Source organism: Grus americana, chromosome 12 (genome assembly GCF_028858705.1).
Source record: "Grus americana isolate bGruAme1 chromosome 12, bGruAme1.mat, whole genome shotgun sequence".
Classification (NCBI taxonomy): domain Eukaryota; kingdom Metazoa; phylum Chordata; class Aves; order Gruiformes; family Gruidae; genus Grus; species Grus americana.
The window spans coordinates 11,783,193-11,793,791 of record NC_072863.1 but is presented as its reverse complement, the minus strand read 5'-3'; the positions used below and the strand labels follow the sequence as shown (position 1 = coordinate 11,793,791).

General features: G+C 46.9%; 1 protein-coding gene across 5 annotated transcripts; it reads right to left on the bottom strand.

The window, feature by feature from the left end:
• Positions 1-113: 113 nt before the first annotated feature.
• Positions 114-10,494, bottom strand: NUP62CL (nucleoporin 62 C-terminal like). Of its 5 annotated transcripts, XM_054839814.1 has the most exons (14): positions 10,457-10,487; positions 10,043-10,335; positions 8,828-9,207; positions 8,004-8,114; positions 7,433-7,561; positions 6,455-6,550; positions 5,607-5,715; positions 5,321-5,465; positions 4,857-4,906; positions 4,599-4,733; positions 4,091-4,202; positions 3,009-3,075; positions 2,596-2,671; positions 114-332 (listed from the first exon to the last, which is right to left on the bottom strand). In XM_054839814.1, the coding sequence occupies exons 2-14, from the start codon at positions 10,321-10,323 to the stop codon at positions 290-292; spliced, it is 1,734 nt and encodes a 577-aa protein (XP_054695789.1). In that variant the 5' UTR covers positions 10,324-10,335; positions 10,457-10,487; the 3' UTR covers positions 114-289. The 5 variants fall into 5 exon arrangements, with proteins under 5 accessions (XP_054695789.1, XP_054695793.1, XP_054695792.1 ...); XM_054839818.1 differs by lacking the exon at positions 2,596-2,671 and having other exon boundaries at positions 8,004-8,084; positions 10,457-10,494; XM_054839817.1 differs by having other exon boundaries at positions 8,004-8,084; positions 10,043-10,483.
• Between the last annotated feature and the right edge of the window lie 105 nt (positions 10,495-10,599).

The window sequence follows — 10,599 nt, the reverse complement described above, 5'->3', positions numbered from 1 at the left end:
CTGCACACAGTTACAAAGAACAGAGACAAAGAACGCATACTTTCTGCACAAACTTCACGCAGTGTCTCAGACTGGAGTCGGTGAATTCCAGTCACACATCGCAAAGACTGGTGTAGGAACAAACAACAGATTTTATTGCAGGAAAAGAAACAAACCCAGATCATACTTTGAGACCGAAGTCCCCAACAACCTCTGTTTTCCGGCGGAGATTTTAAGTTAACCCTTTAAACTTTGAGTCATTCAATCAAATGTGATCCGAAAACTGCGCTCTTGCTCCTTGCGGCGACTCTCACAAACCTTTGTCACCTCTTCTACCTTTCTCTGCAGCACAGCTGTGGGAGAAACAAGCAATTAATCTCACGATCACCCTAAAACACAACCCCACACAGCTTGGCTTGCAGAAGGAAAAAGAAAAACAACATTTTGACAGTCACTCAGACTTGACATTGCAGAAAGAGGGAGGAAAACCCAATATAAAGCACCGCCGCACTCCAAGGCAAAGGAGATTGTCTAAACAGTATTCTGAGGCATTCAGGGACTGGCAGGCAGAACCGGAACAGTCCCGGGACATGCTGTTGACACTGTTTGCCATGCCAGTTTGCTGCAGTTTCAGGGCACTGCATCTCAGAGAGCAGAGCAAACCCTCCCTGAACAGGAGCTGCAAAAGCTGGTCTGCAGGTTGAGAAAAAGCAATTGCTGGATACACCAGTTTCCCCTACCCACCGCCTGCTAAACTCCTTTTGAATTATGCAAATTACAGGCAAACCACACAACCTGTTAGAAGTATATACATATTTCTTGCCGGATATCACACAGCCATAACAAGCTTTTAACTGTAAATACAGAAAAGATGGTGCAATTGCACAGACAAGCTGCAGAAGCACTTGCAGCGACAACACAGGTCATCTCTTTTTTGCACATCACCCATTTGGAAATTCGTAAGCCACTGATGGACCATCAGCTGGAAACGCAGCAGGCACTGCGATATACAAAAAATCTCAGCACAAGCTAAAGCAATTTCTCATTTCATTCCATGAAAGCTTATCAGAAGCAATTCAACAGGCCTTATGTCGGCCTGTGCCTTGGAGACAGGTATTCCAGGTTCGGTTTTATTTCGTACAGCACGCCAAACCTAGAATCTTCCAGTAACATACTAAGCAATACATTTCCGTTTGCCATTTTATGCCATAATCATTTCTGCATGGTGAATTTTTGAAAAGTGACAGTCTGCTTCCCTGTCTCGCAGATCTCTCTCGCTCAACTTGGAATTCAGTTGTAACTACAAAAGAGAAGACTTTCTGGTTCCCTCAGGAAGAGGCAGAAAGTCAGAACAAGGCTTTGTCCAAACACTCCTCCTCACTCGCAGAAGCAGCACCACCCTGTGTCCATGTTCAGCAAGTCCACTGAATTGTCACAGTCTAGGTTAACAGTAATTTGAATAAAGTGCCACAGTTGCACGTAATTGTTTAACAAGACAGACAAGTTAATAGCCACTGTGTATGAGTATGCCTAGAAAAGATCACTGGCTGTTGTGTCCTCGAGGTGTTCCACAGGAAGCAAAGAGGTAACATTACCCACAGCACAGATATCTCAGTTCTGGTTTGTGGGATTTGGGGTTTTCTTAATACAAAAAGAATGTTAAGGAATGAGTCCTTCCAGGCCTACTCAATTTACTAATGGCAAGGGCCGCACAAAGGCTTACTTCAAAAGTGAACTGTTTTTCCACCGTGCCACTCAAGCGCACGCAGTAACAAGAATTCTTCTCCTTGCTAAGAACCCCACAGAAACAGAGACACACATTAACCTTTTTTAAAAGCTGCAATTGCTTCTTTCTTGTTTGAAGGTGAACTGAAGATGAACTTGTTTCTTTAGATGCACATTTCCCAGAGAGAATGAATCGTTATTAACCTATAAGACAATTTCTTTGGTATTCAATGACAGAGGAAAAAATGGGTCTCCTTTCTAGGAAAATTTAAAGGGAACAGGTCGCTATTTTCACATGCATTCTGTAAAGTCAGAATTCTGATGCCACAGGAGCAGCACAGCATTTCCCAACAAAGTCATGTTTGGAATGTGGAAGTAGGCATATATGTTCTGGAAGAAAAAGCCAAATTAAATCCTGACCTAAGCCAATACTACTGTTTAAACAGGGATGGTAGTATGGCTGCTTTCACCCAAGAAGCACACCAGCTGTGAGCACTTTCACAGCACTGCAGCCAGACTGTGCCACTTGGTGCTGCTGAGAGCAGCACTGCTTTATCCTGCCATGCACCTGTGCGGCTGCTAACATCAGTTAAAATCAAAACCATGTAGAATTCTTGAGTCCCTCACAAGGCGGCACTCCCCGAGAGAAAAGTTCCTTTTTTTCTGGGTTTGGGTTTGGTTTTTTTTTTCCTTCCCCAAGTATGGCACCACGGTATACTAGTTAAGGGTGAATCCAAGACATGAAACAACAGTCACTACACTGTCAAGTTTTCACTATTGAGCTCATCTTCTGGTCTGCGCTACATCTCAAGTTATTGCTACTGTGAAGTGCCCACACTGTTACTCCAGAATTACCGCGCCTGCAGATAAATGCATGCTGCTCAGTCTTACCTGGCTTTGGCTTTCCAGTTGCAGGGGGGGAGGATGATAACATTAAACACACACCTCCCTCGCCTCACCTGTTTACCTATTCCAAAGGGAAACCCCGCAACATTTTAGAAGTTGAAATATTTAACCTTAGTCTGACAGAACAAAGCATGAGGCTTTCAAGTTTCTCTGCTTTGCACTGATGCGTTTCAAGCAGTGCTTTTTTGTAAAAACATTAGCAGTTGCCAGGAATTTCTTAGCAGAGACCTTTAATGCACGTCAGGAGAATTCAAGCACAGAAGGGACAATGTCATTGAAGGTGAGGAGGAGAAGATTCCTCAGGGATCTTCAAGAATTCATTTATGTTCAAGAAACACTTGCACATATGCAACATGCTTTCTATTTACATTCCCAAAAAGCTGCAAGATGACACGCACCTGAGTTCTGGTCAATCCACTGCAATGAATCCATGTGTGCATTCAAAATTTTACAGATCTGCTGAAGCTGAGTGGAAAGAGAAGGTGCAAGTCAGTTGTTATGTAGTGTAACAAATAAGAGCAGTAAAAGACAGCCTGCCCATCCCTGCTTTTGGAACATGATGCAATCAAATTTCTCATATGTACAGCTCCACTAACTTAGCAGCCACCTTCCCGGGGAAGCGCGTGCAGCAACTGTGTTGCATTGCTTCTCTTTACCAGCAAGAAAACAGACTGCTTTAGAGTATATGCCTGTGGCTTAGGCTTATTCCAGTTCGCACCTAGGAACCACCACCACGTTAATCACCTTAGCCTTGAGGTGGCAAGAGTAAAAAGGAGTGGGGAAAAAAGTCAGTCTGCAATACTGAAGGGGAATTTTTGCTGGAAAAAAGCTTCTCAGTAAAGCCACAAGGAGTATCAAGATCAATTTAATACACATCAGAAAGAGCTGGTAAGTCAGATCTTGTTTTCAAGAGGATTCAAAAGTACTATAAGGAAAAAGCAGCTACAGAGGGCATTCTGAACAAAATTTAGATTTGCCACAAGAAAAATGCAAGTGGTGGAGCAGGTAGCTGGACTAACGTTAAGAAATGCCTCTGACATAAACTGTCATCTAGGCAATAGTTAGGCAACAAGAAAATAACCAGAGTTCATACCAGAATGAGATACTTTGAAAGTGGAAGCGTTCCAGGCCAGGTTGGATGGTGCTTTGGGCAACCTGGTCTACTGGAGCGTGTCCCTGCCCGTGGCAGGGGGGCTGGAACTAGATTATCTCTGAGGTCCCTTCCAACCCAAACCATTTATGATTCTATGAAAACTATTAACAGAACTGCAGAGTAAGTATGTGAGTCAGGCTGGCTTGTGTTGTGTTCTAATGCAAGTTGTACCAGAAGAGAACCAACCCAAGGACAAAACAAAATACCCTTCCAAGGCTGAAACTACAAGCAGCGGAGTATGCACGAGTGGACAAACAAAGAGTTAGAACTGTTTTAATATCCTTTGCCCCTTTATGAATATAGAAAAAAAATAAAGCTTGTATTTACCGGGTCACTTGTGTCTGCTGGGCCTCCTGACGTATTCAAGTGCTCAATGATGTCCTTCAGATCTTGTGCCATACGCTTCAACTGAGCATCTATGTTTTCAGCCAGCTTATAGCTGCAAAATGCATGGGAACCAAGGTCAGAATTGGTTCTCTTGAACCAAAAATTTTATTTATTTACCCTGCTACCATTCCACACTTAAGGCCTAGAAGGGTGCTTGAGCCACACATAGTGCATTCTGCTCTCATCATTCCTATCGCTAAATAAGCACTAATTTTTAGACATTACGCTAAAATTAGGAACCTTCCCCAGACAGCTGATTAGAACAACATCCAAAGAGCTTTTCATGCTGATTCAAGGGCTTCCAGTCACAATCCCCCTGTTTCTACTACATGTTTGACAAAGGCGTTGATAGATCAATATTGTCATGCATCCCAACTGTACTTCTTACTGATCAATCACCACCACATATGTCTGCTCATCACATGTTCCAAGCAGATATTTGTCTTACGTTCTCTCCCGTTCTTCGTCCGCATGCTGCAAGTAGATAGTCCCGCTCTGTTCCTTCACAGACTCCTCCAGAGGGGTCAACAAGTCTTCAAGCTCTTTCTGCTGTGACAGAATGAAGTCTAGCTCCTGATCCAGTCTGAAAAGAGAAAACGTTAAGTACTTAACTTAGAGGTTATACATGTAACCGTAGCTGCCGTACCACAACGCAGGAAGGTGCAAAAAAGAAACAAAATCATCTCAAGTGTTCATAGTTTTGTACCTCTTCTGATCAAGCTTCACTTTCTCTACTTCTCTGTGTAATGAAGTAATCTGGAAACAGAAGACACTTAATTATACTATGAAAATCCAAAAGTCAACTCATAAAAGAAGAGTGGTGGAATTGAGAAAGCCAGCACCATACAAATGTCTACTAGAAACAAGAAACAGTTACATAAAGATTTACAGACCGGTATTTGCATAATGGCGGTTTGGCTTTGAAAGCTCCACCCTCAGATAACTTGTTACCATAGTGTAAACTCACAGAACAGATTTCCAAGCTTCAGTGCCTATAGACCAGAACAGACATACAGTCAGTCTTTCAAAAGCACCCAGATACAATTCACATCTATTTTTTTTTTTCTTTACAAGGAAAAAGTCCCACTGGATGGCTTGCTGCACCTGTAACAACGAAGGCCTTTAACGATCTAAGCAAGCAAAATCAGGTTACACTGGACGTCACCTTACCTTCTCTCCATTCTCTATCAGCGTCCGATCCCAGGCATTAACTTGCGTAGCTTGATGGAGAAAGTGTTTCTCTTGGTCTTCCAGTTCCAGACTCCACTTGTTTATCAAACTCTCCAGCTGGGCATAAGTCATCACTGGAGGTGCGCTGAGAGGAAGTGCGAGACAGTACAGAACACAAGATCAAAAACCAAAATACAAACTTGACAACACTCATTTCACCTTCCTCCACCAGATATCAGCATTCTTGCCCCAGTTAGCAAATAGTCAGTTGTAACAAAATACTCACGTGGTTGTTGTTGTTGTGGTTACGGCAGCTGTAGAAGTCCCAGCTCCAATGGCACCAGTCGTATTTAATGGCTTCAGATTCAAAGCAAAGCCAGAAGCAGAAGTTGTGCCTGAAATAAGAGATTCAAGTCAAGCAACAGAAGTGAACACATCTGCCACCTAACAAATCAAGAACAGGTCCAAGATACACTTCTAAGCGCAGTGCTGTACGAGCTCAAATAGGTCCCTTTAGCAAAATACAAATCCCACGTCTGTCAAGAAGGGAACAAAGCACATCTTCACACAAAAGTAGTAGACACTAAATGCCTGACTAGTAGCTCTAGTAAAATGAGGAACTGTCAGCCTGCACTTAGCCTGGGCATTACTCAAAGCAGCACAGCATTAGCCCACACCGCTCCCAATCTTCTCATGTTTTAATATTAGACCTAATAACTATCAGCACACGCAGTTCCTCTCCTGCATCTTTGCAGGAGATGAGATCTCTATGTTCTCACAAAGCTGAGAGCATCTATCTGCCAGTCACAGGCCACTTCTAGGCACTGAGCTCAAATTCTTTAGTCACTCCAGAAACAAGCTTTCCAATGACCCTGAGAGAAGGTCAAAGCCTACGGGCCTTCCTTCTTCCAAACTCCCTTTCCTGTGGACAGGCTCTCAGAAGTCATAAGTAACTGCATTTGGGGAGACGGAAAAGGAGGATCGAAGAAAGAAATACTGTGTTATTTTCAGTTACTGGAGGGCACTGGAAATCAGAACTGCTGTGCTGCTATACCAACATGGCTCTTTACGCTACCACACGGCACTGAAGTCAGGCTTCCTTCTCGTCAGCTACTTTCAGCATCTAGTTCTTACTAGTGGCAGTGCTTGTTGCGGCAGCTGTTGTTCCAGGAACTTTTAACCCAAACCCAAGCGTTCCAAGATTGGCTGTCCCAGTGGAAGGGGCACCAACTGTAAACAGAAGACAACATTAAGAGTTTGCATAACCTGTTAAATACAGCGCCCCTTTGAAAAGCTCTACCCTGCCTGCTCATCCATCTCCATCTGGTCTTTATTTGTATTAACCAAGATCATCCAGACACGACATGAAAAAAGGCAGGCCAAAGCTATGATATAGCCAGAGCGCCCCACAATTCTTTCAGGAAACTTCATCAACCCAGGTGCCAAGCTACTGTCACTTCACCTGTTTTGAAATATCTAACATTTAACTGCTATCAAATGCTAAAATAAGCAAAGGGTGCTGGTTTGTCTAGGTTGGAAAAAAGGAGGCTGAGGGGCATCCGCATTGCTCTCCACAGCTTCATGAGGAGGGAAAGTGGAGAGGGAGGATGCTGAGCTCTTCTCCCTGGGATCCAGTGACAGGACACCACGGGAATGGCTCAAAGCTGCACCAGGGGAGGTTTAGACTGGATGTTAGGAAGCATTTCTTTACTGAGAGGGTGGTCAGACACTGGAACATGCTTCCTAGAGAGGCCATCGATGCCCCATGCCTGTCAGTGTTTAAGAGGCATTAGGACAATGCCCTTAATAACATGCTTTAACTTTTGGTGAGCCCTGAAATGGTCAGGCAGCTGGACTAGGCAATCGTGGTAGGTCCCTTCACACTGAAAATATTCTATTCTATTCTTGTTTTGAACAAAACCCTCCCTGCCTCACCACTGAAGGCAACTTGCCAGAAATCGCAAAGAGGGAAGGTGGCAAACAGCGAGAAGAGCTGACCTTTTGAATTCTCCCATATTACCCCAACATCTGCAGCTGCGCTACTGACAGGTAGCACCAACTGTGCTGCGTGTTTATTCCCCCAACAGATAAAATCTGTACATTGTGTCTTACGTGAGAGGCCTGTGGTGGTAGACGACGTCAGTGCTGAAGAACTCGCTATAGACGCAAGCAACGTAGGCCCTGTTGAACCAAGAACGGAGGCTGTGGTGGTGGAGGCAGTTGTAGCAGCTGTGGGTGTTACTACAAACAGAAAAAGCATCCAGACCATGTCAAGCTCTCACCCACTTCAGAAGAATCATGCTGACAACAGGACACAAATTTGCCCATCTACACCAGGTTTGGTATGGAGGTAGGAATTTTAAACTATTTTTCCTGTATTCCGCCTCAACTCTAGCTCCTTTCCGATGTACCCCTTAAACCTGTGGCTCCCTTCCACTGTGCCCCAGCAACAAGTACAGAACAGAATTTGGCACGTGGGACGCAATAAAAAAAAAACAACAAACAAACAGGACACTAAGATCAATGGCTGTATGCACTGTCACAGTTTACTGACGCCATTGCAAACTCACAGTAACAAACACTTCCAGCCCATCTCCAGGCTCCAGTTTAGAAAACTATTCCCAGAAGGACAGCAGATTCACAAAGCCGCCTTGAGGAAGTATTTCCTAAAATCACTTCCTACCTCCAAGTTTGGTTCCAAAGGACAGAGCGGGTCCCTGGCTGGTACTAGTGGTCAGCGTTGCCGTGGGTGCACTAGTGGCTGCTGTTGAAGGCAATGACCCAAAGTTTAGAACTGGAACAAGTAGCATACGTAAAAGGAAAAGACAAACCTTTTACTATAGACACACTGTAGTTTCCGCTGATCACAGCAACAGTCAAGTTAGAAGCAATAAGAAAAACATTAATATTCAATGTAACAAATATTCTACGTTATCCAGGAAATTAACTAGGCCTAACGAGGTCATTACCTACAAAGCCTTTCAAGGATGATTCTAACGCAGATGGACATCGCCCTCACACCAGAGCTGATGACCTTCCCTCCAAGGCCTGCACTGTCACCAACAAGTAAATCAAAAGCTGCAAGCTGAACTTCTGCCGCACTCTGCAGGAGCGGGCAGGGCCCCGCCGTCGGGGAGGTGAACAGTGGTTTGGCACTGTGGGCCGGGCGCATCCTGCGGCACCCCCTCCCCACCACTCCGAGCCCTTTCCCTCTGCACCTGCAAACCCACCAAAAACATTTAAGAGAGCTTCAAATGCAGCTGGTGCTTACACACACACTGGCAAAATTATTTCAGCCTCCCTCTCCAAACTCAAAGGCTAAATAGCAATTGTTACTCATCACTGAAGACCCTGGACAAGCATATCAGAAAAACCACTGATTCCAGCCACTCGCTTCGCTTCACGCCAGCGGAAGCAGGAGGCTGCAGAACCTGCACACCATCCCCGGTTGCCCTCCATGCCAACAGACTTCCTGACTAGAGCTGCCATTTAAGGCCAGGCACTCACCTGTGGACTGCCCCCCAAGGCTGAAGGGGGTTGTTGACTGGGTTGGAGCTCCTAAGGTGGTAGCAGTGGTGGCAGCAGTTGTAGGTGCTGTTCCAAAGGTCAACCCTGTCGGCGCTGCTTGCGGAGCTGTGGCGCCGATGTTGAAGCTGGCTGTGCCGGCCTGAGTTGTGGTACCACTGGAGAAAGTAAACCCTCCAGTTGTCCCAGACTGCGCGGTGGTGGTGGTGGTGCCAGCAGATCCAAACACAAAGCCAGAAGGGGCTGCTGCTTGACTTGAGGGCACGCTGGTTGGTACAGAGCTACCAAATCCAAAGCTGCCCGTGATTCCAGTAGCTTGAGTCACAGTGCTGCCTCCAAAGTTTAATTTTGGTGCGTTTGCACTAGAAAAGAAAAGAAGCTAATCTGTTTGAGAAATGCATCCAGTCAAGTACTGAGTCAACTTGCTTATAGCCCTTTGCTGTTGACAGCAGAAACCACCTTCCAAAACACGTGCACTTGACCAGGTTTATGTTTCAATTTTGACAAAGACTGTGTTGCAACTCGCATCGTCCGCAATCCTCTGTTAAGTCTCTTTATACCAATTCCCCCCATCCAGGCACCAGAAGACATTTATGGCAGCGCAAGTGAAGTTGCTTATTCTCTCAGCTCCCAAGAACCCTTTTCACTTCCTCTACATAAGACTATTTTCTTCTTCAACTAACTTTTACCGCTATCCCCCATTTGAGCTCCCTTCCCACTGCTCCCATCTGGCAAGCTTCAACAGCAGTTCTGAAGAATTCTCTCAGAGCTTACAGCCTTTCCGAAGGACAACACAGTCCCACTTGGCTGAAGAAACATTCTGAGCGCTCCAGATTCGGATCAGAAAGGACAAGCTGTTTTACACTCAGACACAGAGTCTTAGCATTTCTTCATGCAAGCATCAATACCCCAATCCCAGACTGAAGTCTGGAACAGCTTGTTCTTAACAGCCATCCAAAACAGTCGGTGTTGACAAAGAACAGGTCTCACCAAACGCTTTTCCGAGCACACTAGTGTGCAGCAGGAATTCTAAGACACAAGAGCAACAGGCTTGCTCCCTTGAGAATTACTTGCAAAGCACTTCCAAAGCAACGAGGAGGCGGGCATCATCCACTCACACCCCGCCGCAGCCAGGGCCGCTCAGCAAAGCCAACACCCCCACCCCGGGCCCGGCCGACCCCCGGGCCCCTCTCTCACCCCAGCGGGAATACGTTTGCTGCCGGAGCCGCGGTGGCCGTGACCGGCGTCCCGAAGCTGAAGCTGGCAGGCTGCGCGGCAGTGCCCGGCGTGCTGAAGGAGAAGAGACCGGCGGGCTGGCTGCTGGCAGGCGTCTGGGCCGTGCTCCCGAAGCTGAAGCCCCCCGAGGCGGCAGGTGTGGAGAAGGAGAAGCCCGTCGTGGCCGTCGTGGTGGCCGTCTTCGGCGTGCCGAAAGCGAAACCGCCTCCCGCCGCACCCGACCCGAAGTTGAACTGGTTCATGGCGGCTGCGGCCTGTGGGAAGAGGGACCGTCAGCGGACCCAGGCCCGGAAGGGGACAGCGGCGGCCCAGTCCCACAGCCCGCCCGCCCCCCCGCCCCCGGCCAGGCGAGCCGCACCGCGCCGCGCCACCCACAGCCCCGGCCGCCGCCAGCCACCGCGCACGCGCGCGCAGAGATGACGCACAGAACCGTCACTCTGCTCCCGCCCCTCCGGCCAGGTCTTCCCGCCCTCAATAGCTATTGGCTAGTCCCGCCGCCGCTCGTGGGCGGCCCGCCC

Bases quoted from the DNA above. Each gene is read 5' to 3' on its own strand.
- NUP62CL (XM_054839814.1), bottom strand. From the start codon at position 10,323: ATGAACCAGTTCAACTTCGGGTCGGGTGCGGCGGGAGGCGGTTTCGCT. The intron at 8,115-8,827 runs GTGAGTGCCTGG...TACTTGTTCCAG, and splicing joins CCTTGGGGGGCAGTCCACAG to TTCTAAACTTTGGGTCATTG. The intron at 4,907-5,320 runs GTAAGGTGACGT...TTCTGTTTCCAG, and splicing joins TGATAGAGAATGGAGAGAAG to ATTACTTCATTACACAGAGA.